The 27598-nt window shown below is 43.8% G+C and overlaps 2 protein-coding genes and 1 pseudogene across 2 annotated transcripts; 2 read left to right on the top strand and 1 right to left on the bottom strand.

The window, feature by feature from the left end:
* Positions 1-29: 29 nt before the first annotated feature.
* AP4B1 (adaptor related protein complex 4 subunit beta 1) lies at positions 30-11366 on the top strand. The gene is made up of 12 exons (XM_054711398.1): positions 30-129; positions 245-402; positions 2052-2276; positions 3454-3584; positions 3961-4108; positions 4650-5146; positions 6168-6251; positions 7206-7309; positions 8501-8708; positions 9959-10240; positions 10495-10918; positions 11079-11366. The coding sequence occupies exons 2-12, from the start codon at positions 290-292 to the stop codon at positions 11086-11088; spliced, it is 2226 nt and encodes a 741-aa protein (XP_054567373.1). The 5' UTR covers positions 30-129; positions 245-289; the 3' UTR covers positions 11089-11366.
* Positions 11367-12021: 655 nt separating this feature from the next.
* On the bottom strand, positions 12022-16588 carry LOC129148014 (lactadherin-like; annotated as a pseudogene).
* A 1472-nt stretch (positions 16589-18060) lies between these two features.
* On the top strand, positions 18061-23239 carry BCL2L15 (BCL2 like 15). The gene is made up of 4 exons (XM_008147182.3): positions 18061-18464; positions 18995-19116; positions 22290-22514; positions 23051-23239. Exons 1-4 carry the CDS (start codon positions 18323-18325, stop codon positions 23066-23068), a joined length of 507 nt encoding a protein of 168 aa, XP_008145404.3. The 5' UTR covers positions 18061-18322; the 3' UTR covers positions 23069-23239.
* Positions 23240-27598: the final 4359 nt, after the last annotated feature.

Here is a 27598-nt window from a genome sequence, read left to right as displayed (position 1 = left end):
ACGGCGGCCGCGAGGAGGCGCCAGAAAGGCTGGGACTGAGAGGCTGTGTCTGCGGCCTGCGGGGTTGGAAATCCGAGCGGTGCGAGCCGGCGGGAAAGTCCGGGGGCAGGAACCCCCGGGCCTGCGGAGGTGGGCGGCTCGCCGGGGGCGGCGGGGTGGAAGCCCGAGCGCGCCAGGCCCTGGGGGAGGCCTGGCTGCGGCGGGTCCCGCCTCTGGTCTCCTCACTGGCGCTTCCTTTGCGCAGGTTCCCGGGTCGGGCTGTGGGCACTGCGGTGGAGTGAGCGGGAAGATGCCGTACCTCGGCTCCGAGGACGTGGTGAAGGAGCTGAAGAAGGCTCTGTGTAACCCTCACGTGCAGGCGGACAGGCTGCGCTACCGGAATGTCATCCAGCGCGTGATTAGGTACCAGCCCGCGCCCTCGCGCCCCCGCGCAGGCCCGTCGGGGGCGGCCGCCTCCGACGGAACGAACGCACTTTCCCGCGCGTGGCGGCTGGGCCTGGGGCTTCCTGCCGCCCCGGAGTGCCCTTGCCGCCTCCCCGCGAGGCCGAGTTTCTACCTCGCTTATTCAGCTGGGTGGTGTCATCCTTGTCATTAACTTAAACTGCTGACTCCCAGGCCTGTAACATATCCAGGACAGACTTTTTTTTTATCTTCAGACCCACAGATCCTAACTGCTTGCTTGGCATTTCCGCCTGGATGTTTCTTCAAAGTCATGCAAAACAGTACCTAACTAATCCTTCCCCCGCCCCAAACCTGCTCTTCCACTTGGACGTGTGTTGGTGAACACTGCTACCCCGCTGACCAAGCGTGGGAATCAATGTTGATGACACTTCACTTCTCAAGTCAGATGGATTCATAGTTCTAAAGATCCATCCTTTTTTTTTTTTTTTTTTTAAGGACACTCATGTTGTCCTGGTTTCATTGCCAAAGCAATTGCAGTGGCCTAGGTACTATTAGGTCACCTTGCCCCCCCATTTCAGGCAGAGTGATTTTTCCAACATACGAATTTGAACGTGTAAGTCTTGCCTAAACTGTGGGTCACAAACTTTAGTATACACAAAAGTCCCTTAAGGTGCTTTTTAAATTTTAATAAAAAATTTTCATCCAATCCAGTAATTCTGATTTCAGTAGGATGGGATGAAACCCAGAAATCTGCACTTTTAACAAATATCCCCATCTGATTCCTGTAGGAGACCATAGTTTGAGAAATGGTGATCTACAGAATCATGTCGAAATTTATATATATAAATTGTGTTGATTGATTTCAGAAAGGAAGGGAGAGGGAGAGAAATAGAAACATCAATAATGAGAATCATTGATTGGCTGCCTCCTGCATGCCCCCTACTCTGGATCGATCCCGCAACCCGGGCATGTGCCCTTGACCAGAATTGAACCTGGGACCCTTCAGTCCAAAGGCTGACGCTCTGTCCACTGAGCCAAACCGGTCAGGGCACGTCCACATTTTTTATCATAGCACCCAAGGAATACCAGGCTAACTCAACTACCTGCAGACTCTCAAAAGAATGTACCATTGTTGCTCTGCCATATGGCAGGTATCATTACCTGTCTACCACACCTGCCTGGTGAGTCCTGCCCATTCAGCTAAAGTGATGCTTCCTCTGTGGAAACATTTTATGACTTCCTGGCATCCGTAGACCTCTGGATTCCCACCGTCCCTTGTCTTCTGTTATCATACTTCCCTGTTGTACTGTAATTGGTGGTGCTCTTATCTGGTTCCTTAGTAGACTTTGAGGTTCCTAGAGATCTGAGACCATTCCTTTTCCAAGATTGTGTCCCCAGAGCATATCGCTGGGATGTAAAAGCTGAATTTCACTGGAATGTATTCGGAATTTCAGTAAGTGTTGAACAAATAGAAGAATGTTTATTGCAGGCCCCTGGGTGACATAATAGACTATGTGGATGTGGCTGCTTCCCTCGCAGAGATCATAATCTAGTTAGATAACCAGGACACATAGAAAATAAAATAAAAACCTTCATTGTAGGTTGGGAATTACATGTTTTTGCTTCTTCCTATGTTGTGTTGGTTTCAGGCACATGACTCAGGGCGTGGACATGTCTGGTGTTTTCATGGAAATGGTGAAGGCCAGTGCCACCGTAGATATTGTTCAGAAGAAGTTGGTTTATCTCTACATGTGCACATATGCTCCCCTGAAGCCAGATCTGGCTCTCCTGGCCATCAACACACTGTGCAAAGACTGTTCAGACCCCAACCCGATGGTGCGAGGGCTGGCACTACGGAGCATGTGTAGCCTCAGGTGAGCACCCTCTTTCTTGCTTGTTTCTCAGTGGCTGATGAATTTAGGAGGTCAAGGGGTAGGTTTTTATTTCACTTTTAAATTTAACTTTTTTCATCACCGTTTATCCCTTCTATGCCTTCTTCTATCTCCCTTATCTGCCCCCTGCCCCCTGCAATCACCACACTGTTGTTCATGTCCGTGAAGGGGTAGGGTTTTTGTTTGTTTTTATTGATTTCAGAGAGGAAGGGGGAAGGAGAGAGAGATAGAAACATCAATGATGAGAGAATCATTGATAGGCTGCCTCCTACATGCCCCCTACTGGGGCTCGAACCTTCAACCTGGGCATATGCCCTTGACTGGAATCAAACTCAGGACCCTTCAGTCTGCAGGCTGACAGCCTGTCTACCCACTGAGCCAAACCAGCTAAGGCAGTGGTCGGCAAACTGCGGCTCGCCGCTCTGTTGGCTAATGAGTTTGCTGACCACTGAGCTAGGGCAAGTAGGTTTTCAATGATGACAATTTATTTGAGCTCGTTTATCCTGAGAAAAACATTGTTGTCACAGTGTTCAGCCATCACTTTAGCTTAGAAAACTATATCACACTAAAGGCCTGGTGCATGAAAATCGTGCAATCGGGGGTGGGGGGATCCCTCAGCCCGGCCTGTGCCCTTGGAGAGGGGGCCTAAGCCATCAGTCGGACATCCTTAGTGCTGCTGCGGAGGCAGGAGAGGCTCCTGCCACCGCCTCTGCGCTCGCCAGCCGTGAACCCCACTTCTGGCTGAGTGGTGCTCCCCCTGTGGGAGCATAGTGACCACCAGGGGCAGCTCCTGTGTTGAGCATCTTCCCCCTGGTGGTCAGTGCGCGTCATAGCGACCGGTCGTTCTGCCATTCGGTCAATTTGTACATTAGCCTTTTATTATATAGGATAGGGTGGGTTCGTTAGAGGGAGTTTTTCATTCTCACTCTAGGTGAAATAGTTCTTGGTTTTGGTTAAAGATTTCTAAACAATTGTGTGTAGCATTATTCCAAATATAAAGTTAAATAGGCTTTTTTAGTTTGACAACAGCTTTCTCCAATTCATGATCTGATAGATGTACATTCAGATACCCACTGAACCGTCTGTTAAGTTGTTAGGGGCTGAATTGTGTCAAAACTAGGGTTTCAGGATCTGGCTGATTCCAGGATGTGTTGCTTAGGATGCCTGGTGTACAGGAGTATATCCAACAGCCTATTCTCAACGGTCTGCGGGATAAGGCTTCATACGTCAGGAGGGTGGCAGTCCTTGGCTGTGCCAAGATGCATAATCTTCATGAAGACTCTGAAGTGGGTAAGTTTCAGTGTGATACATCCTAATCAACATTTATTTGTGCCTGCATTATATATATGACTTTGTGAAAGATTATGTAGCTTTGGCAGAAAGTAATAATGTGGCCCTGACTCTGTGCATGACCCTTTAAGCAGGATTCAGGGCTTGATATTTTCTGAGATTAGAGGAATCCTTTCTTTGAGGCTCAGGTGCAATCCTTTGCCTTAGTTACGCAGCAGATGGCAGTTTTTTGGCCTTGACTTTGTATTGCCTTCATGATTTTTATAGCAGAGAAGTTCAGCTTTGTCTGTTTACACTATTACTTGGGCTCTATTCCCTTATCCCCGTGACTCCGGAGCTTTTCTTCTTTATCTGAGGTCTCTGTTCTCTTTTCTAGATGGTGCCCTGGTAAATGAATTATACAGTTTGCTACGTGACCAGGATCCAATTGTGGTGGTGAACTGCTTGAGGGCTCTAGAGGAAATTCTGAAACAGGAAGGAGGTGTTGTCATCAATAAGCCCATCGCCCACCATCTCTTAAATCGGTTTGGATGCCTCACCTTGGTGCTCTTTTAATTATGAGATCTGCTCCTAGTCGGATCTTATCGATGTATTGAGTTAAGGAGTAGTAAAGAAAGTTAATTTTTTTAAAAAGAAAGTTAATCACAGCTATTAACTTCCCCATATTTCATTGAGAGAATTTCTTTCATTTGCCTTAGTTCCTTTCAGTGATATAGAGAAATGGCAGAAACATCCTGTGGGTTCTGTCCTCCTTTTAGTCATTATGTCCCTGAGACTAAGCCATTTATGCTGTCTTAAAAGGTAGAGGATCTGAATCGAGGGTAAAGTGATCATGATCATGTCTTTGGCCTCAGATGAATGGAATGTGCATTTGTGCCGTAAACTCGTATTAGATTTTAAAGACTATCTTGTGTAAACTTTAAGTAGTATATAAAAAGAATAATTTGATTACGGCACAGCCTATTTTTAAGAATTCGCCCTTTGTTATGGTGAACAGATGCAGTAGTATGCAGATGGTCCTAATTTTGTTGCTAAAATAGCACTTTTGTTTTCTCTTTTGGATAGAATGTCCAAATTGGACCAATGGGGCCAGGCCGAGGTATTGAACTTCCTGCTACGCTACCAACCCCGCAGTGAGGAGGAGCTGTTTGACATTCTCAATCTGTTGGACAGCTTTCTCAAGAGTAGTAGCCCAAGCGTGGTGATGGGAGCCGCCAAACTCTTTCTGATCTTGGCAGAAAAATTCCCCCACGTGCAAACGGATGTGCTCATGCAAGTGAAGGGACCTTTACTGGCTGCCTGCTCTTCGGAGAGCCGCGAGCTCTGTTTTGCTGCCCTCTGTCATGTGCGCCAGATCTTGCATAGTTTGCCAGGTCATTTTAGCAGCCACTACAAAAAGTTCTTTTGCTCCTACTCGGAGCCCCACTATATCAAGCTGCAGAAGGTGGAGGTGCTGTGTGAGCTGGTGAACGACGAGAACGTGCAGCAGGTGCTAGAGGAGCTGCGAGGGTACTGCACTGACGTGTCTGCGGACTTTGCACAGGCTGCCATCTTTGCCATAGGTAGGTGTCTGCCTACATTACCCAGCTAGAAAGCGGTGGGACCATAGGGAGCAAAAGGGAAGGAATCTTACTTCAGAGACAGAGTACCACGCACCGAAGAATCGGGTCAGTGATGACAAATGAGGAGAGGAAGGGTTTTATTGGCCCTATCTTCCGGGATAGAGTATACAGGTAACTCAAGCTATAATACTTAAAATTGATGTTGCTTTTTGTTGTCTACTATCCAAAATGCTTTCCTGTTCATCATCTTACCACTGTCTTGTGAGGCAGACAGGAAAAGTGGGCAGTGTTATTAGCTTCATTTTAAAGAGGAAGAAACTCAGGCATCAAAAGGTTACCTTCCCAAAAGGTCATAGGGTTCCTGAACTGGAACTGGAACCCAGCTTTCCTGATCCAAGTCCTGTGTCAGTTCACCAGTCGTTTATTGAGCTTCTACTATGGGCTATGTATAGTGTGCTAAGTATGGACCAACACAGAGTAAATCCTAAAATTCACAGATTTTTTCATACTACTTGTCTGTCTGGAATTTTAAAAGAGGAACTCCCAAAATGGAAGCAGCTGGGTAACTAAGTGTTAGAGGGCTTCAAGTGGAGGAGTGGAAGGAACCCTCCCTACATAGAATAAAGTGGCTGTTTTTAGGGGCCGAGACAGGGAACTAGGAGAGGGGAAATCCTGCAGCCAGGACACTGCTGCCAAGTGTTCCCAGCAGGAACATTCCTGTGCACGTATATTTCAGCAAGTGCTGCTGCCTCCTATCTGGTTGCCAGATAAATACCTTTGTTTCCAAAGTTTTCAACCTCGGTCAGTGGAAAATTCTTTTTCTGTGAACTTTCGGTTTTCTACTGGTCTGTGAAAAACAAACAACGGATTCATTTGTGCCAACTTTCCCTTTATAACAAACTTAGATTCGTATTTCATCGTTTTTAGGTATCTCTGTTGTCTTTGGCTGGTGGGAAATTATGTTAGAACGAGATGCTAGTATTTGACTTAACAATTTCCTCTGCTTTTTCCTCCTTTGTAGGTGGTATTGCCAGGACCTACACAGATCAGTGTGTGCAGATTCTAACAGAGTTGCTGGAGCTTCGACAAGAGCACATTACCACAGGTAATGGCTACCTTTCTAGGCTTTTTGTCACTTGTCTGGCCTAGAATAGTTGCTCAAAAAATATTGTTGAATGACATAGATGTTTAACCTTTTTTTTTTTTTTTGCATCATCACTTTTGCCATCAGACAAATGTAGTATCTATGGATGTAACACGGTAGTCTTCGGGTGGCCATGAGTCTGCAAGCTGTACTGTGGACAGTGAAGGGTGTTAGGAGGACCTCACTTGTTATGTCCCCGCCTTTACTTCTCTTTTTGCAATGGCAGCATAATGTAAGCGGTGGCTTCTAGGGCTGGGACTCGGGTGAGGCAAGCAGAGTGCCTAGGATGCAAAAATTTTAAGAGTCACTCAGTCCCAGGTTCATGCGTGTGCTAACCCTGCGTGTCTTCCTCAATTAAACACCTTGGGCCCCTTGCTTGGCTCACCATAGTCCCAGCCCTGGGGGCTCCATTTATACTGTCTGCAGAGTATAGCTCAACAACACTACCCCACATTTGCGTTTTACATCCATTAGCTCATTTATCCCCACAGCACTCTCATAAGAGCAACATTCATGTAAGAAACTGCCTAAGCCCTGGCCAGTGTGGCTCAGTTGGTTGAGCATCATTCCATGCACCAAGAGGCCGTTTTTTGATTCCGGTTAGGGCACATACCTAGGTTTTGGGCTCAATCCCCAGTAAGGAGCATGTAGGAGACAGGCGATTGATGGTTCTCTCTCATAGATGTTTCTTTCTGTCTCTCCCTCTCCCTTCCTCTCTCTCTCAAATAAATAAAAAAAAATATTTTAAAAAATTATTGCCCACATCAGACATTTCTCAGATAATCTTTGACCAACCCTCCAACATCCATTAAAGAAATTCACCTAGAATCTAGTCTGAACATAGGACTTTTCTTAAGGTTCCTTCCTGCATGGAGGCTCTAATCCTGTGCTTTTGTGCCCGGAGCTGTGTTGTAGTGGTGGTGCAGACTTTCCGAGACCTGGTGTGGCTGTGTCCTCAGTGTACGGAAGCTGTGTGCCAGGCGCTGCCCGGCTGTGAGGAGAACATTCAGGACAGCGAGGTAGACTGTAATTCTCCTTTCCTTCTAGGCAGAGGGCGATGTGTGGGAACCTGACCTCTGAAATGGAATCTATTCTTTCTACCCAGTGTCTGATATGCTTAGAATTGATGGCCGCCTCAGATTCTGTTTTAGGTGCAGATGGGATGTAAATGATAAAAACATTAGGATTTACCTATGGTTTTTATTACAGATACTTTATATCACTGTTCTCTTGAACAGTTTTTTTTTTAAATATATATTTTATTGATTTTTTTACAGAGAGGAAGAGAGAGGGATAGAGAGTTAGAAACATCGATGAGAGAGAAACATCGATCAGCTGCCTCTTGCACACCCCCTACTGGGATTGTGCCCACAACCAAGGTACATGCCCTTGACCGGAATCGAACCTGGGACCTTTCAGTCCGCAGGCTGACGCTCTATCCACTGAGCCAAACCGGTTTCGGCTCTTGAACAGTTTTGAGTCAAATTTAGACCATGGAGTTTTCAGTTGGAATGAATGTCAGAATCATTTGTGGAATTTTTACAAATATTCGGGCTTCACCGAGGTCTACTGACTTCAGTGTGCCAGGAGTGAGGGACCCAGTGCATATCTTTTTAAGAATCCTCACATATGACTCTGATGTGTGCTATAGGTTAATTCCCATGATTACCTCAGAACCCCGAAGTAATTTAGAGAAAATTTTCAGTAACTTTCACTGAAACATTAAACCCCTAATTGGGGCAGAGGCCCCAAAGCTGAGGAAGCCTTGTTGCTTCATCACCATAGGCCATAAGAGTCTTGAGTCTCCTTTTGTGCAGTAGAATTTCATTCCTATTTGTTGTAGAAAGTGTAGGAGGTGGATTGATACAGTGCAAGTAGAAATAAATAAAAGATTTTACACCACCCTGGCTGAGTAGCTCATTTGGTTAGATTATGTCCTGATATGCCAAGGTTGTGGGTTTGATCCCGATTCAGGGCTCATACAAGAAGCAACCAGTGAATGCATAAATTGGTGTTTCTCTCTCTCGCTCCCCCTCATTCTCTCTCTCTCTCTTCCTCTCTCTAAACTCTTATCAATAAATAAATAAAAATAAAAGATGACACCTTTTCTGCTGACACCAGCGGAAAAACAAAACCTGTAACTGTGTACTGTCTCCAGTGTTTTAGACATCAAGAGGTTGAGCACCTGTTCTTATTCCTTCGTTCCCCAGGGGAAGCAGGCGCTCATTTGGCTACTTGGTGTCCATGGGGAAAGAATTCCCAATGCTCCTTACGTGTTGGAAGACTTCGTAGAGAACGTGAAGGCAGAGACGTTTCCAGCTGTTAAGATGGAGCTCCTCACGGCGCTGCTGCGTCTTTTCCTCTCGCGGCCCGCTGAGTGCCAGGACATGCTGGGCCGTTTGCTGCATTACTGCATAGGTAGGTTCTCCAGATGGCATGAAGACGTGCCATGATCCATAGTAAATTCCTGGTTTGTGAATCATGTCTGGGACCCAAGAAGAAAATGTTAATGTTTTCTAGGGTTTCTGTCCTTTATTTTCCCCCCCTGTTTTGGTTGGCACAGAGATAGGAGGAGAGTGTGTTTTTTGTTTTGTTTTGTCTTAAGAGTAAAGTTAAACTTTACAGTAATTTTTTTCTATGTACCAAGAATTATAGTACATGTTTATGGCGACTCCTAGCCCAGGCTCCCCTCTTTTCCACTGAAAGTTTCACTCACAGCTGACAATCTATGGGAGTGAGGAGGAGGGAAAAAAAAGTGATGGACCTCAGCTGTCCCCCCACCCCTTTTCTTAAAAATGTAAAAATACATCTCTAGTGTGAGCTTGTTTCTTTGCCAAGACTTTGAAGTCTGCTTTTCCGTGAGCTGTGTGCTGCACTCACCCATCTTCTGCACACGCACCTACATGCACACGCAGGCAGCACCCCCCTCAGACCTGAGACCACCTGTTCTCTGCCCCCTCCTCTGGAAACCTAAAGAACCAGAACCATTCATTTCTGCTCCTACTCCCTGGCTCTCCTCCTGTCCACAAAGCTTTGCTCAACTTCCAGAGTGTTACACCTGAAGCCCCTCAATAGCCTGAGGTTTGGAAAGTCATGGGAAAGCAACTCTAGAGAAGGAACTGCTTAAGAATTTAACGCGTGCTGTGTTTTGCTTATGTTGATAGGAAACATTGCTTTCCAGGCTGTGGATTTCTAATTAAACTTTCTACTTCCTTAACCTTTTGCACTCGGATGTCGAGATTAAAATTACTCTTTGAATGTATCAATAATTTGAAATATAAAAAAATCCAAATAAGTAAGTTTGTATGAAAAGAAACTCCAGTTTTTTATTCTACTGCCGCGCTTTGTAAAATCTGGGGTATTTAAAAAATTAAATCCCAAGTAGAATAAAGGAATCGAGAAAAAAGCAAGTGAGTGCAAAGGGTTAAGAAATAATGCCTTTAATCTTCATAAGCAATAGAGGTTCCCACGAGAGTGAAAGAGGTAGAGAGGGGCAGAAGGTAACTGAGGGAGACCCCATACCTGGAGCTCTCTACCAACCTATTCTAGGCAGTGTGGACAGAGGCTATGGATAAGGTGACACCAGCCCTGAAAAACAGCCACCCTCACCTGGACATGGCATGAGAGTGCTTTTGGTTTTAATGAACTCATCTGTTGTCTTGCCTCAGAGGAAGAAAAGGATATGGCAGTACGGGACCGTGGTCTCTTCTATTATCGCCTCCTCTTGGCTGGCATTGATGAAGTTAAGCGGATCCTATGTAGCCCTAAATCTGACCCTTCTCTTGGACTTTTGGAGGATCAGGCAGAAAGACCTGTGAATAGCTGGGCCTCGGACTTCAACACGCTGGTGCCAGTATATGGCAAAGCCCGCTGGGCAACCATCTCTAAATGCCAAGGGACAGAGCGTCGTGGCCTAGAGCTTCCCAACACTGCATCCTTTGCCGCATCAGGTAAAATAGTCCTTGCTTTATATCTTGTCACACAAAAAATGTTATCTTTTGCAATGACTAGTAGAAAGTAGAATACCCTAAATCTCAGACTGCTGCCCGAACTTGTGAGCAAGAAAAGAAGTTCATCATTGGCTCTCTCAGCCATTTATCCAAAGATAGAAGTCACATTGTATACTTGTGGAAATCTGGGTAAAACAATGTAGTTTCTATAGATTTAAGAACATCTCTTAACACAAGTTCTGTGATTCTTTTAGGACCCCTGATTCCTGAAGAGGACAAGGAGAGGGTGCAAGAAATCTCTGATTCTGGAGCCCTCATGCTAGTCCCCAATCTCCAGCTTACTGCTGAGTATTTTGAGAAAACCTGGCTTAGTCTCCAAGTTGCTCATCAGCAGGTGTTCCCCTGGCAGGGAGCAGTCCACCCGGACACCCTCCAGATGGCTCTGCAAGTGGTGAACATCCAGACCATCGCAGTGAGCAGGGCTGGGGCTCAGCCATGGAAAGCCTACCTCAGTGCTCAGGACGATACCGGCTGTCTGTTCTTAACAGAGCTGCTGTTGGAGCCTGGGAACTTAGAGATGCAGATCTCCGTGAAACAAAGTGAGGCGAGGCCGGAGACACTGAGCAGTTTCATTTCTGTGTTAGAAACTGTGATTGGAACAGTTGGAGACATAAAACCGTAAGAGTCCTGCTACCTGTCCTGAGTGAGAGGAAGAGCTGTCCGAGTTTCTTACTTTTTCTTTTCTTTTTTTTAATTTTTATTTTATTTTATTTTTTTAAAATTTTTTATTAAGGTATTATATGTGTACATATCTTACCTTAGTTTTTTTTTATTGCAGCTGCTTGTAAGTCCAGAGAATATCAAATGCAAAGGAGATTAGGAAATCTAGGAATCAGGATTTTTATGTTTTTGTCCAAAGACCATCAAATTATTCCTCTCAGACCTACTGTTGAACAACCCCATTTTTCCAGGTGCTGTTGTAAAGGTTAGTGGTGGTGAGGGGATGGGAATGGGAGTCAGCATAGGGTGTGGATTCTTTTTTAACCAGTTTAAGGTTGTTTTACTAATTAAAGGCGCCTGATGTGTGTGGAAACTGGAGTCATCATTGGTGGGCATCATTTTCTCTTCTGGATTATTGCAGTACATTTCTGACTATTCTCATATTTCTAATCGTGCTTCTTAGGCCAGAGTTCAAAGTCTTCTGTGTCATGTCTCACCACTCCCTAAGCACCCTGCATGTTGGAGCCACTTGCAGTTCCCTGAATACACCAGATTCTCACCTCTGTGCTTTGACACCTGCTTTTATTTTTTGACTAGAACATTTCTCACTTCAGATCTTTATCTAAGTGACACCTAGTCTATCTGTCAGTGTTCAGACCCTGAAAGATAGACTAGGTGAAAGTTCTGTGAGCATCACAGAAAATTTCCCCATGACCCTCACTGCCTTCTGGAAAGGTCTCTTTCACACTGTAAAAGCAGTGAGTACATTTGTTACTGTTATTGCTATAGCAGTACTATTGTTATTGCTTTCTTGTCATTCTGCCTCACCTTTTTTTTTTTTTTTAAGTGATATAAATGTGTTTTGGAAGCTAGCTGTGCATTCTCCAGTGAAGAGCCAGTACTCAGGGCCTCCCATGCCCACCCACATCCTCCAGTCTCCACAGACCCATCCCACTCCCTTCTCTCTCTTTCTAGGCTTTCTCACAAGTGTCAAGAGGGGTCTCCAGGGAGATGAGGGTGGAGTATTAGAGGTCTGGGTGGCAACAGTGGAAGTGGCAGCATCATGCCTCAGGGCTGAGGGTCAGAGACTGGTACTTCCAGCCTGGCGCCCCAGGGCCTTCCTCCAGCGCCATGGGAACATGGGTGTGGGGGGCGGCCACAGGCTGGAATTGGGAAAAGTGCCAGTAACCTACACCTCCGACTCCGCTCTTCCCCGTCCATCCCAGACCTATTCAACTCCCACACGCCTAAGAAAATGGGATGGCATGAGTGCTGGGCACCAGGGAGAGGTGGGAGGTGGGGCATGTGGGAGGTGAGGTGTGAGAAGGATGGAGAGAGGTAGAGGTAACTGAACCCAACCCATGCCCCTCACACCCATCACTATAATCAGGAAGGAGGTTGGTGGAGGAGGCAGCAGGCCGGCCCACAGAAGGTCAGGAGGACCAGGGAAGGGGCAGGTGTCCCACGGCTGCCCCGGTTACTTTAGCAGGGCCTCCTAATAGCCCAGCAGCTCCACATGCAGTGATTCGGTTGTGCCAGGCTATGGGCAGGATGCACAGAAAGCAAGCCAAGAAGGGCATCTCCAATGTTCTTGTGGGAATTATTGTCCTAGTTGCCTGGGAAGACCTTGCCGTCTACAGCCCCCTGGTTCCTGTACTCAGTCTTGTTCACGTCATCATCACTGTGGGCCACCTTGTAGGCTGCCACACTCTGGGTGTGGCCAGAGTTTCGGGCCCCCTGCATGATGATGTCTGTCACTCGCTTCTAGGAGCCCAGGTCAATCTGCAGCACTCGAAGGCAGAGTTCCTCTCAGCAGTCCAGGCATTGAATTTGCCCTGCCTTTTCAGCCATGCATAGAGGGATGCCAGCTGAAGGAACTCAGGCTCCAGGTCCTGTAGATGCTGGTGGCCGTGCTCTGCTTTTGGGGATGGTGGTGTCCTTCGGGCTCAGGGATTCGGCACATCCGTTCAACTCACAGCCAAGGAGCTCTAAGCATGTACAAGCTTCTAGAACTGTCCTGGGCCAGTGAAGCAACTCCCCTCGATGCCATTAACTTCTGGGGAAGAAAGGATACAAACCGATTTTTAAAAAATATATTTTTATTGATCTCAGAGAGGAAATGAGAGGGGGAGAGAGAGAGATATCAATGATGAGAGAGAAACATTGATTGGCTGCCTCCTGCACGCCCCCTATTGGGGATCAAGCCCACAACCCAGACATGTGCCCTGACAGGGAAGTGAACTATGACCTCCTGGTTCAGAGGTCAATGCTCAACCACTGAGCCACACCAGCGGGGCTTGTGCTGCTTTTTTAATTGTGAGGGAGATCGTCTCTGCAGAGACTGCCCCTGAGGAACAAGAGGTCCCAGCCCCACACCGGACCCCCAACCCAGGGTTCCAGAGCTGGAAAGAGAAGTCCCCATAACTACAGGCTGTAAACACTAGCAGGGATTGTGACTGAGAGACACAGAGGCTGCTGGAGATGCAGCTGTTCCTTTTAAAGGGCCAGTGCACAAATGTACTTGGACTTGATGCCTCTGTGCTCCAGCACTTGAGTGGCTCTGGGGGACCCAGACACATATGGGGAGGAACTGGACTGTCTGGAATAGGGGCAGGAAGTCAGGAGTGACTTTCTATCAGACGGGGGTGCTCGAAAGGGTCATTGTTCCTATGTTGAGACCTCCCCCATCACAGGGCTGACTGACAGCCATAGCTGAGTCTCAATCAGCCTGCCCACACTGTTTGTTCCACCCTGGAGATTCCCTGAGACTCCACCCCATCCAATCTACAGCCCCACCCAAGCCATTTGCAGCAGCTTTTCCATGTGGATGGCCTGTTCTGGCTCAGGCCTCAGACTTTGCTAAAATCTCTCAAAAAAGCTACAGCTGGTGACAGCATGCTCCAAACCTATCAATAAAAGGCCTAAGGCCCAGCATTAATACCAGTTTGCCTTGCTTCACAGCTGGGCCTCGCCTCCTGCACAGCAGCATTCCCCCACTGTAGCTGCAGCTGGTCCTCACAGCCAATTGGCCTGGAGGGTCAATTCCTCCCAGTGACACCAACAGCAATCAAGGCTCAACTACAAGATTGTGCACACAGCCCACACAGGAGCATGTGTAAACTGCCCAGCTCAGGTGACTGGGGAGGCTGAGCCACTGGGCCCTACAGGACACCTACTATACAAGGCCACTCTGCCAATTCCAGGAGACATGGTACATAGAAACTAGTACATAGAAACAAACACAAGGAAGCAGCCAAAATGCAGAGACAAAGAAACATGTCACAAATGAAAGAAAAGGAAGCAAGCAAAATACTGGATACAGAGTTCAAAACCATGGTTATAAGGTTACTCAAGGATCTTGACGAGACTTTCAAGGATCTTAGTGAGAATGTCAAAGACATAAAAAAGGTCCAGTCAGAAATTAAGCTTACACGAACTTAAATAGCAATTTACAGGGACTCAGCAGTAGAGTAGAGGATTCTGAGAAATCAATATTTTTTTAATACGAGGTAGCAAAAACACCCAATCAGAAGAGCAAAAAGAATCCAAAAATATGAAGGAAGTGTAAGGAGCCTCTGGGACAATTCAGGCATACCAACATTCGCATTATGGGGGTGCAAGAAGAAGAGAGCAAGATATTGAAAACCTGTTTGAAGAAATAATGACAGAAAACTTTCCCTACCTGGCGAAAGAAATAGACGTACAAATCCAGGAAGCATAAACAAAAGGAACCCAAAGAGGCCCACACCAAGACATATTATAATTAAAATGCAACAAGAAAAAAGCAGTTACCTACAAGGGAGCGCCCATACAACTGTCAGCTGATTTCTCGACAGAAACTTTGCAGGCCAAAAGGGAATGGTAAGAAATACTCAAAGTGATGAGTAGTAAGGACCTAAACCAAGATTACTCTCCCCAGCCAAGCTCTCATTTGGAATTGAGGGTCAGATAAAGAGCTGCACAAACAAGAAAAAGCTAAAGGAGTTCATCACCACCAAACTAGTATTATATGAAATGTTGAAGGATATTATTGAAGAAGGAGGAGGAAAAGGAAGAAGGAAGAGGAAGAGAGAGAAAAAATACGAACAATAAAATGGCAACAAATACATATCTATCAACAATGGAATCTAAAAATCAAAATAAGCAAACAAGAAATCTAATGAACAAAATAAATTGGTGAATAAAACAGAATCAGAGGCATGGAAGCACGGAACAGACTGACGAATCTCAGAGGGAAGTGGGGAGGAGGGGACGGGAAGAGATTAACCAAAGATCTTATCTATGGACACAGACAGTAGGGTGGTGAAGCCCTGGGGTGGAGTGGGAACTGGGTGGAGAGGGCAATGGGGGTGGGGAGGACATCTGTAATACTCTCAACAATAAAGATTTTAAAAAAGAAAATTAGGTATGGCTCAGCAATTGAATAAATATTACTGAAGGAATCCCAACTATTGGTTGCTTTTCTGTTGTGTAAGGGGCATAGCAGAATATGAAACTGTTGCTTTTGAAAAGTGTAATTTTAAGATGATCTCGACGAGCTGATTGAACTGTAGCCTGGTGTTACTAATTTATAAGCAAAATCACTAAACCATGCATGTCATGCAGTTATTTAATATTTCTTCCCCCTAGGAGCCTCTGCAGACATACAGTTTGATGATATGTTAGATGTTTATTTTTAAAAAGTAGAGGGGGTAGTTGATACTGTACTTTTTAGAAAAATGGTCTTCAAATGTCTGTCTTGGTTGATAAACAGAATGTAACACATGTAATGACAGTGCCGCTTTGGAACATGGCAGAGGCAATCTGCACAGTTTCTGACCATAATTTTATTGCTATGGGTCAGTGATTGTTATATGCCTCCACTCCACCCCTCCTTTTGAATGGGAGTTCTGTTACACTTTTTCTATCCCTTGCTCATATATTGGGTGTTTGGGGAAGACAAATAACTTATTTTCTTCATTATAGGTTTCCACCTTGAGAGGAATTATATCCGAGGATTCTCATCCATGTGTGGATCTGTTATGTGCACAAAACAGGATCCTGGACTTTGAGCCAATGAAATGATAGAATGAGAAGAGGCTTTCGGGAGAAGAATGTAAATTGTGGTCAGAATGGCAAAAAAAGCAAGTGATAGTGAAAAAAAATCTAGCTTCACTTTTCAGTATTAATTAGGAGCCCAGTATTAGAAATGCAAGAGTAAAGGGTATGTGGGCTGGGGTTCAGGAGTGGCCCAAAGAGAAATTAAAAAAAGAAGATTGACTCCACATTGCCCCGGAGAGTATATACTCTGCTTTTATAGCTTCATAACATTGATTATAGAATACGAGAGGCCCGGTACACAAATTCGTGCATGGGTGGGGTCCGGCCAGCCCAATTGGTGTGAGGGGACCAATCAGGGGCAGGGCCAGCTGGCAGGAGGGCCAGCCAGCCCCGCCCCCTGGTCAAACTCCCAGTCGAGGGGACAATTTGCATATTAGCCTTTTATTATATAGGATTAGAGACCACAAATGGCATTTGCCCATAAGCATATCAGTAGTGAAATGAGGAAGGTGGGAAAAGGTTTACTATTTGAGACTTGGTTTTAAATTTCTATTCTGCCACTTACCTTGGGCAAGCTATTTTACACATCACATTTTTTTGATTTGTATATTATTTTAAAAGTATGTTGTAAATGTATGTGTTGGAATCCTTAGATTGTTTATGAAAGGAGATTGGCCTAGAATTATCTCTGAGGGACATTCTTTTTCTTTTTCTTTTTTTTTTCCAATAAGAGTTTATTTGAGCCAAACTGATGACATATGCCGGGAGCAAGATCTCAAATTATCTGTGAGGGACTTTCTGACCCTAGAGGTCTGAAGCCTACTTAGTAGTAACTGACATTTCAACCCTGGAGATAGATAATGACAAATGAAAATGGCTCTTTAGCTACCTAATTCCCGTTCCTAGTGCAAAGCAGTATAGAATCATTTGTTTTTATAGAATGAAATAGAAAACAGAAGACTGGTTCTGATTATTTTACAAGACAGAAATTCCATTCTGAGCAACGGCATTACTGTTTATGCTTGAATCTCTTATTAGTTCACCAGGTCAGAATATCCCGGAAATGCTGATGGGTTTGTGTGCTGCTTCTGGGACCCAAACCCAATATCTAGGTGTAGCTGCATTAAGAAGGAAGCTACTGTGGGCACGTGTCCAATCCTGAGACCTTGTAAACAGTGGGGGAGTCTAACCCTTTTAGGAACCTACTACTTAATCCTGTTAGAGAGTGAGTCCCAGATCCCTTTCATCCTGGTCATTGGGCCTTGGGCTGAAAGGAAGACATTTAATGTTCACTGCCTGTCAGACACTGCTGGGTCATCCCACATAACCTTATCTTATTTAATCCCTGTGAAATACTTTGTATTATCTCCATTTACAATGCCTCAAGTGCCCAAGGTTGTGTGTGTGTTTTTAAAAAGAATACTACTTGTCCCTCAGAGCTCATCTCAGATATTACTACTTCAAGGAAGCTTTCCTAACCCCTTAGGTTTGTTTCCCATTTATACACTAACTAGAGGCCTGGTGCACGAATTCATGCACGGGTGGGGTCCAGCCGGCCTGGCCCAATCAGGGCCAATTGGGCTGGGCTGGCTGGGGGGAGGGGCCGCAGGCGGTTGGCCGGCCAGCTCTGCCCCCTGGTTGAACTCCCGGTCGAACTCCTGGTGGAGAGGACAATTTGCATATTAGCCTTTTATTATATAAGATAACACACTGTATCTCAATAAGCACAGCAATTATGTGATTATTTATTTAACATCTGTGACTCATGCTAAAGTACACTTTAGCTCCATGAGGACGTGGACTTTGTCATTTTTCTGTATTATTTGTAGTGCCAAGTATAGTTCCTTACACACAGCTACTCAGTAAATAATCACTGTATGATGTGGCAAATAATTGTGATCATCAGGAGTTGAATGGCTGTCTGTTAAGCTTCAAAACCTTTCTTCTTTAAGACCCATAAAGGAAGTATTTCTTAATGAAATGACACAAGAGGCTCTTCCTCAATTCTATCTCAGTTCAAAATTGGCAACCTAACTATACAGTTATTCATTAATCTTAGATGTATTGCTGAGGGTGTGGTTCTGAGAAAAGGAACTGAAAGTCTTAAGCAAACCTCCCAGTTCTGGATGGTAAGCTCTTCAGAGCGGTCCCACATATCTGAGCACCTGTTTTTGAAGAAAGTGGTGGGAAAGGCTCTAAGAACTCTGTGTCCCGTTAGGGAACTTTACAAGAGGTAAACACAACTGCTCGTTTACCAGTGTTTCTGACTTCCTGCTGAACTGAAAATTGCTTGTTTGGTGGAAAAGCAAAACTTGGCAGCAAATGCCTAAAATGAAGACCCCCAAAACCTTTGAGGAGCAAACAGAATGCATCATGGACTTTCTACTCACAGATTTATTAGGTGTACCTTCGCAGGTGGCTCCCCGGGACCTATGTGGTGAAGGTGAAGTTGAAGCAGATTCAGGTAAGGCTCCTGATGTGCAGTGTGATTGCAGGGCCATAGGAGAATGGAAGTATGTTTTCTTATTTCCATTTAAGTTTCAATAGGCAAACTCTAAGCTTTCAGCAATACCTGCACCTTTATTTTTGTTAATATATTTTTATTGATTTCAGAGAGGGAGAGAGAGAGAAACAATGATGAGAGAGAATCATGGATCAGCTGCCTCCTGCATGCCCCCTACTGGGGATCAAGCCCGCAACCCAGGCATGTGCCCTGACTGGAAATTGAACTGTGACCTCCTGGTTCATAGGTCAACGCTCAACCACTGAGCCAGCAGGCTGGGCAATACCTGCATCTTTATGGACGGGAACTGGATTCTCAGTAAAGGGAGACTTTCTGACTGTTGGTGTGGACAGAACACTGAAGATGTTCTTGGGAGAAAATGATGCCCAAATTGTTTAAAATTCTGGAGACCTTTCTTTAATGCTCAGATTCCTGGGACTTGCCCTCCCCTCAAACACTGTGACAAATGTGATTGTGTCCCTCTGTTTTAGGAGAGTGTTGCTCTTTTGACGTGGCCATCATTGCTGGTCGCCTTCGGATGTTGGGGGACGAGTTCAACGGAGAACTGGAAGCTTCTGCCCGAAGTGTCATTGCAGAAACCGTTCGAGGACAGGTCAACTTTCTACTGCTTTCTATTTACTGCTTTTTTCCTATTTCAGACACCCTTTTCTTACTACTCCTCTGGGAGTGTGACCGGAAATGTTCTGTGAAAGATTTGGGGACTTATATTTATCCAAGAAGATACAGCAGGAATTCTCTGATGGCCGATTCTTTAGGAGTTAAGCAAAGGCTAAGTGGTATTGAGATGAAAAGCTTTGGGCATAGGCTGGTCAGCTTTCACATTGTTAACATTTGTTTTTTGTCAGAGCTGTGCTTGGTGGCATAGAGCATATATCAAGCACTTTATTCTTTTATGCACCTGCTTTAATGCTTGTTTTTTTTTTTGGATGTGGGCACCTTTTTTCCCCAGCAGTGACATTACATTAGGAAGGATAGGCAGTGGACAAGTTTGATGCAATGAAGGATAATGGTACAGGAGCCCAGTAGGGTGTATATGGCTCTTCAACAGAATGCTCATTACTGACAGAAGCACTTGGGCTCTGTATTGGATATAAAGACAGACCACAGACAATATTCTATAATGTTGCTGATTAATATCAATAGTGATGGTTAATATGAATTCTTCACTTACCATGTGTCAGGGGATTTTGTAAATGCTTTACACTTATCTCATTTAAGCCTTACACCACTTTATGAGGTATTATAGAAACTGTTGTTCAAAGCACAACCTCTCCCCATCTGCATGTAACATTGTGAGAGCGAACACCTAACCCATTTTGTTCACTGCAGTATTCACACAGTCTAGAACGGTGCCTGATACATAACAGTTCCTCAGAAAGTATTTTCTGGCTTGATACCCATTTAAGCAGAAAGGAAACTGAGAACTAGGGAAAAAATTAATTGGGTTATACAGTAAGTAACTTCTTTTTTCTTTTCTTTTTTAAAATTTATTTTTCCATTACAGTTTACATAGCATGGTGGTTAGACAATTACATACTTTACAAAATGTTCCCCTTGATATTTCCACCACCCACCTGGCACCATATATGGTTATTACAATATTATTGACTATATTCCCTATGCTGTACTTGACATCCCTAAGCAATAATTATTGAAGTTAGGATTTGAACCCAGACTGATTCCAAAACTATTATGCTTTATTCTTCCTACTAAATATAGTGTGGCGAGTATACTTACTATATATTCAGGCAGGACTAGCCTTATTATTCCTAGTTGCTCACACTGATGCTTTCCTTGGTAGCTGAGAGCTGAATCTACTTTTAATTTTAAGATTATTTTGAAACAGCCTCAAACTCACAGAAAAGTTGCTTGTGTTATACAAAGAATTTCCCTCTTAAATCATTTGAGAGTAAATAGCCAACATGGTACTCCATCACCCCCTAATCCTTTTATATTTCCTTGAAGCAAGGGCATTCTCTTATATAATCACAATCTAACCATCAAAACCAGGAAATTATCATGGATACATTTTCATCTCATCTTAAGATCCCATTCAAATTTTGCCGATTGTCCCAGTGATGTCATTAATAGCAGCAAGATGTAGGCCAGATTCACAGATATTGCATTAAGTTGTTAATATCCTTTTAGTCTTCTTCATTCTGTAATAGCTTCTTAGTCTTTCACTGGTTTTCATGACCTTGAAATTGAAGATTATGGCTCATTTATTTTGTATGTCCCTAAACTTGGGTGTGATTGATGTTTTCTCTTGAATAGATTTAGGGTATGTAACTTTGGAAAATCATAAAAGTGTTGCTGTGTTGTTATTCTATTAAGTGGCACTGATTTCAATTGGTCCCATTACTGGTGGTGAATTGAATCACTCCCGAAGGTGTCTGCAAGGCTTCTCCACTGTAAAGTTACTCTTTTCACCTTTGTAATTAATTGTTTTATAGGGAGGAACTTTAAAACCATGTAAAAATTCCATATCTCATCAAAATTTCAATCTATTAATTTATATTTTACATCAACATAGATTTATGAATCCCTACTTTATTCAATGCGCTATAATCTGTTACTGTCATTGTTTATTTGAATGCTCACTGTACCCAGCTCTGGCCAGTGGAGTCCTTTCAATCGGGACTATTTCTTTTTGGCATGTCCCTGTCATTTTCCGAGTACTTCCTTAATTTCTAACAGAAGATCTGTATTTTCCCATCTTTATCCAGAAGTCAGCCACTCTCCAGGGAGCTCTGGTTCCTTTTGATGGAAAACAATATTTGGATACCAAGATCTAGCTACTCTTAGGTGGATGCCCTTCTCAGCTTGTTTGGGCTCTGACACCCTGCTCTGATGGCCATGCCCCCTCCCCCTACACCACATTGCAGTAGATCTTGCTTGCCCTACCTAATGGTTTTGTGTTTGTTTGTTTTTTTGTTAATCCTCACCCAAGGATATTTTTCCATTTATTTTTGGAGAGTGGAAGGGAGGGAGAGACAGAGAGAAACATCGATGTGAGAAAGACACATCACTTGGTTGCCTCCTGCACACACCGGAACCTGCAACCAAGGTACATGCCCTTGACCAGAATCAAACCCGGGACCCTTTAGTCCACAGGCCGACACTCTATCCACTGAGCCAAACCAGCTAGGCCTACTTAATGGCTTTTGGACCAAATTTTTTTGGGAAGGCTAATCTTTTTTTTTTTTTTTTACTTTATAACTTCCCAGACTTCAATCGTTCAAACAATATCCAGGGGTCCTCAAACTTTTTAAACAGGGGGCCAGTTCACTGTCCCTCAGACCGTTGGAAGGCCAGACTATAGTTTAAAAAAAAAACTATGAACAAATTCCTATGCACACTGCACATATCTTATTTTGAAGTAAAAAAAACAAAACGGCAAAAACACCCGCATGTGGCCCGCGGGCCGTAGTTTGAAGATGCCTGAATATGACCATCTGTACTATCATGTACTTAACAATTTTCTTTCAAAGCATTTTGTCTCTCTTTCAATCATTTGGTTCATCCTAGGCAATAATATCTGAAATCATGGATTTGATGGGCTACTTCTGGTTTTTCTAATAGTCATTACAATAAATAAAATATTAAAATGAGAAAAGCCTATCCATTTACTCCCTAAAATTACCTTAGATACCACTAGTGGACATTGGCCACTCTCTGGGAAACACTTGCTTAGTAGATTCTGTACCTGCAGACTCCTGCACTTTTTAGTGAAACTCAACTGATATATCCTCTGTTTCTCCCCAGGTAGGAGCTGTCCTTCAGAACACGGTAAAATCTCTCAGCAAGGCCTGGTGTGCTCAGAATTCCAGCTTAGCTTATGAGAAAGCCTTTTTGGCAGTATCAGTGAAACTGCTTGAACGTGTGACCCACATAGCTCCAGAAATGGCAAGACAGGTGGTGACCTCCATTACCGATATGATCAATGGGAATGGCGCCATCCGGGAGTTCATCCAGGGGCAGGGAGGTTGGGTAAGTATGCTGGGGCCCCTGGCTTTGCTAGCCATTTGCTACTAATACCTAGGACTCCAATTTATGATTCTTTCTGTAAGTGGGAAACCAAGCAGGAAAATAACTCTCTACTTTGCTGAAAATGCCAGGATTGCTTTTTCCATGGAAAAGGGGAGCATTCAGAAGCTCAGCCTGTGGATGTTGGGCTCCAGAGTCATGCTGCCTAAAATATTGACTGCTAACTATATAAAGCAGATTTCCATTCCCTATACATCTATAAAGTATATTGATTGAGTTCTAATCTCAGCCTGGCTTCCCTCTGTTAGCTGGGAAATTAGTGGTGTCTGCTGTGGTGATAACTATACGAGGTGTTCTAAGCCCAGTCTTAGTCATCGTTAGACCGTCTGCTCTCAGAGAGCACTTCCCTTCACTGCCAGGGCAGCAGAAGTCCCAGCAGGAGCGGCATTCCCTGGTGGAACCTGCAGATCACTCCTGGTTCCTTAGGAAGTTCCTGATGAGCATCCCTTTGACTGTTGGCTATTCCTTGTCCTTCCTAGGAAAATCTGGAGAGCTGAAGAAGAGGCAGAGCTCTTTCCCAGCCTGAACGTCCCTTCCTCTTTGACTAATCAGGTGACTGGCTTCTGGCAATTAAAACAGAAACAACCAAATCAAAAACCACTTTCTTTTGGACAGAACTGAACTTAGTTGGATGATTTATTTTCTATTGATAAAGTTGGGAGCAGCTTCGAGAGGTCCACAGAGATTTTGTACTTTCTGTTTTGATGTGAGTTTTAATGAGGTTCTGTTGAAGCAAAGACCTCCAGACACAAAGCAGTGCCTTGTTAGCAGCGGAATTCCAGGGCAGGCATTTGCTGGAGTTATTTTGGGGAGGAGGGAGCACACAGTAAACTATTCCTTCAGATTTAGCTCTATCTTTGGTGAGAATCTTACCTACTAATTTTGCAGCCAAGAGAGATTTTTGGTTGGGAAATCTTGTTACTTTAAGTTAAGGATTTTCTTTTAAATTCATAGTCTCAGTTTCATGTTAATTTCATCTGAGCAGAATTATTTTATGCGTTTTCAAGGTTGGCAGTGAAACGAGAAGTTTGCCCTTCTATTAGAAAGGTCAAAGAAAGATAAAAAAGTTGCTGCATTTTTTTTCTGCCACAGAATATGCAGGAAGTGCTGGCCCACATCCAGGACAGGAGGGCCATCTTACCTTAGATGAAGCTAGCTGCCTGCCACATTGACTTTCCAAGAGAGGCACATGCCACTTGTGGACCTTACAAATTGCTGGTTTCCAGGTCCCATCTTAGAGATTCTGCTCCTGTAAAGGGGCGGGGGTGGGGGTCAGAGCCTATGTTCCTACATTTTAACCAGCTCTCCAGGTGATTGGATGTACAGATCGAATTTGAGAACTGTCACTTTAGAGCTAGGGTTGGCAAATGGTAGCCCACAGGCCCATCCAGCCTGCTGCTTTTTTTAAAAAAAAATAAAGTTTTATTGGAATGTGGCTACACTCACTTGTTTACCTACTATCTATGACTGTTTTAGCATGGCTGTGGCAGAGTTGAGTAGTTATGGCAGACACCCTATGGCCCCTTAAAGCTTAAAATATTTACTCTTGGCCATTTAAGTTTGCAGACCTCTGCTGTAAAGCTAAATGAACATGTATCATTGAGTAATTTAAACCCTGTTGCATCCTGATAATTCCTGGCAAACACAAGTGTAGCTAGAATAACTCTTTTTTCAGAATTTAGTTTATGTGTGTTAGTTCTTACATAGTCTACACTTTCTCCAGGACTTTTAGCAAATTAGAGCATTTTGTGACTCCTGACTTGTCCAGAGAGGGTATACATTCCCATGGCCCCAGCACAAGTGAGTGGAGGTAATTGGAAGGAAAGCATATGGTTCCTATGGTCTATATATCAGAATAGTCCTTAACAATCTCATAGATTAGCAGGCAGTCATCAAGTACATAGATTTCTTCATCCAAAGCTGTGAAACCAGATTAGTTCAGGAAGGAAAACACTGCTATATCTATTTTTGAAGAGGTATTAATGTCTTTGGCTAAAGTTTACAGAGCTAACCACATCCCCTCTCTTAAGCCAGCCAGCTATCTGTATAGAAATAAAGACACAGTCCTGCAAATATATTCTGACTTTTTCAAGGTAGGCTATTTCCTCTATTCTTGGATAAATCACAATAGGTTAGTAAGAAATAAGATTTCATGTTTCTCTTTAGTAGAAATTAGCTTTTTTTATCCTTCCAATTGAAGATACTTGATGTATTCTTTTGTCCCTTATATTACTATAAACTCAACATGGTAAGTTTTGTGGTATTTGACCTCTTAAACGAAGTCACTGTTTTCACTTTGACTAATGTTCTTCTGATCATGAAATAAGATTCTTCTGTCTATGCATTTGAACTAATTCTCAGCAAGTGCAACTTCAATTAAATGATATAGAACCAGAACAGACTGGTGGTTGCCAGGGGCAGCAGATGGGGGTTTGGGGGCTTTGGTGAAGGGGGCCAAAAGGTACAAACTTCCATTTATGAGATGAAATAGTTCTGGGGATCTAATGGACAGCATGGTGACTCTATTACATATTTGAAAGTTGCTAAGAGAGTAGATTTTTAAAGTTCTTACAAACAAACAAAAATTGTAACTATGTGAGGTGATGGATGTGTTAACTAACCTTATTGTGGTGATCATTTCACTATATATACATACATATCAAATCATTACATTGTATACCTTAAATTTACACAATTTTCTTTTCTCTGAAATCAATAAAAGTATTTTTAAAAAATTAGCCCAGCCGGCATGGCTCAGTTGGTTGAGCATCAACCTATGAACCAGGAGGTCATGATTCAATTTCTAGTCAGGACACATAGCCAGGTTGCAGGCTCGATCCCCACAGTGTAGAGCATGTAGGAGGTAGCTGATCAATGATTCTCTCTCATCAATGTTATTTCTCTCTCTCTCTCCCTCTCCCCTCCTCTCTGAAATCAATAAAAATATATTAAAAAAGAAAAGAAAAGAATGCATTCAGGTCGTCTGATTTTCACAATTTAATTTCACCATAGATTGATCATGTGATATTGGGTAAGTAATCCAATTCCTTTGTGCCTTAGTTCCCACATTTAAAATAGAGGTGATTTGGTAACTGATGCATAGGATTCTTGTGAGGGGTAAATTAAGCAGTGCACTCTAAAGGGTTTAGCGCAGTGCCTGGGCTATTAAGAGCACTGCTTAAATAGTCCAGAGCCCCTGTGACTTGGAGTTCCTGAAGTTCTAGCTTACCTTTTTTCTCTTTAAAAAAAAAAATATATTTTATTGATTTTTTTACAGAGAGGAAGAGAGAGGGATAGAGAGTTAGAAACATCGATGAGAGAGAAACATCGATCAGCTGCCTCCTGCACACTCCCCACTGGGGATGTGCCCACAACCAAGGTACATGCCCTTGACCGAAATCGAACCTGGGACCCTTCAGTCTGTAGGCCGACACTCTATCCACTGAGCCAAACCGGTTAGGGCTACCTTTTTTCTCTTCATTAACTCTGTTCTTCACAAAGACAAGCCAAAAGTCTATGGTTTTACTTCTCACCTTGATGTGGGTGATTTTTAAGTCTGACTTACTTCAATTTTTCCAACAACCGTATCCACAAACTCTCATTCTTTATTTCTGTATACCCTTCGTATTCCCATACTCTTCCTGATTGCCATCCAGCTGGCTCAAAACCGTCAGTTTTCCCTTCTCCCTCTCCCAGCTCTACTCATCCAACAGTCCTTTCTCACATATTCCTTTCATTTTGTTCTGATTCTTCCTATAAGAGTTTATTACCACCCACCTGGGCTATTGGTAAAGCCTGCTAGTTAAGCTTTCATCAATCCTCCTGTCCCATGCTTGTCCCATTCCAGTCTGTCCTGTACACAGTCTGCCACCAGATCAACCAAAGCTGTGGTTCCTTTGTGCATGGTTTTATCCATTTTTAGACATGCTATAATTCATTTTGAAATTATATATGCCACTGAAGGAGATTATGAGACTTTCAAAACTTTACTAGAAGGGAGCATTTATTTATTTATTTATTATTTATTTTTTTAAAAATATATTTTATTGATTTTTTACAGAGAGGAAGGGAGAGGGAGAGAGAATTGGAAACATTGATGAGAAACATCAGTCAGCTGCTTCCTGCACACCCCCTACTGGAGAGGTGCCCGCAACCAAGGTACATGCCCTTGACCGGAATCGAACCTGGGACCCTTGAGTCCGCAGGCCAACGCGCCATCCACTGAGCCAAACTGGTTAGGGCTTATTATTTATTTTTAAAAATATATTTTATTGATTTTTTACAGAAAGGAAGAGAGAGGGATAGAGAGTTAGAAACATCGATGAGAGAGAAAAACATCGATCAGCTGCCTCTTGCACACCCCCTACTGGGGATGTGCCCACAACCAAGGTACTTGCCCTTGACCGGAATCGAACCTGGGACCCTTGAGTCCGCAGGCCGACGCTCTATCCACTGAGCCAAACCGGTTTCGGCGGGAGCATTTATTTTTAAAAAACCAAGAAACCTTAACAAACAACAAGTGCTGGTGAGGATGTGGAGAAAAAGGAACCCTAATACACTGCTGGTGGGAATGCAGCCTGATACTATGGAAGTCAGTGTGGAGTCTCCTCAAAAAATTAAAAATGGAATTGCCATTTGACCCAGTGATACCACTTCTAGAAATATATCCTAAGAAGCCTGAAACACCAATCAAAAAGGACATATGCACACCTATGTTCCTAGCACCACAATTTACAATAGCTAAGATCTGGAAACAGCCCAAGTGCCCCTCAGTAGACAAGTGGATAAAAAAGCTATGGTACATCTACACCATGGAATTTTATGCAGCAGTCAGAAAGAAGGATCTCTTACCCTTTGAGACAGCCTGGAGGGACCTGGAGAATATTATGCTAAGCGAAATAAGCCAGTCCAAGAAAGACAAGTATCACATGATCTCACTCACATGTGGAAACTGATGAACAAAATAGATCCAGAGACAGAAACATGGAACAGACTGAGGAATCTCAGAGGGAAGGCGGGGGTGGGTG

The sequence above is a fragment of the Eptesicus fuscus genome, chromosome 22 (genome assembly GCF_027574615.1).
Source record: "Eptesicus fuscus isolate TK198812 chromosome 22, DD_ASM_mEF_20220401, whole genome shotgun sequence".
In the NCBI taxonomy this organism is placed as follows: Eukaryota; Metazoa; Chordata; class Mammalia; order Chiroptera; family Vespertilionidae; genus Eptesicus; species Eptesicus fuscus.
Note: the sequence above shows the minus strand (reverse complement) of the source record. Positions and strands in the feature narration are given on the sequence as shown.

What these genes read in the sequence shown, in the direction of transcription:
- AP4B1 (XM_054711398.1), top strand. Translation starts at nt 290, where the DNA reads ATGCCGTACCTCGGCTCCGAGGACGTGGTGAAGGAGCTGAAGAAGGCT. An exon ending in GTCATCCAGCGCGTGATTAG is followed by an intron (nt 403 to 2,051) that starts GTACCAGCCCGC and finishes TGTTGGTTTCAG; the next exon opens with GCACATGACTCAGGGCGTGG. An exon ending in GCCCACCATCTCTTAAATCG is followed by an intron (nt 4,109 to 4,649) that starts GTTTGGATGCCT and finishes TCTTTTGGATAG; the next exon opens with AATGTCCAAATTGGACCAAT.
- BCL2L15 (XM_008147182.3), top strand. Translation starts at nt 18,323, where the DNA reads ATGCCTAAAATGAAGACCCCCAAAACCTTTGAGGAGCAAACAGAATGC. An exon ending in TGAAGTTGAAGCAGATTCAG is followed by an intron (nt 18,465 to 18,994) that starts GTAAGGCTCCTG and finishes CCTCTGTTTTAG; the next exon opens with GAGAGTGTTGCTCTTTTGAC. An exon ending in CAGAAACCGTTCGAGGACAG is followed by an intron (nt 19,117 to 22,289) that starts GTCAACTTTCTA and finishes GTTTCTCCCCAG; the next exon opens with GTAGGAGCTGTCCTTCAGAA.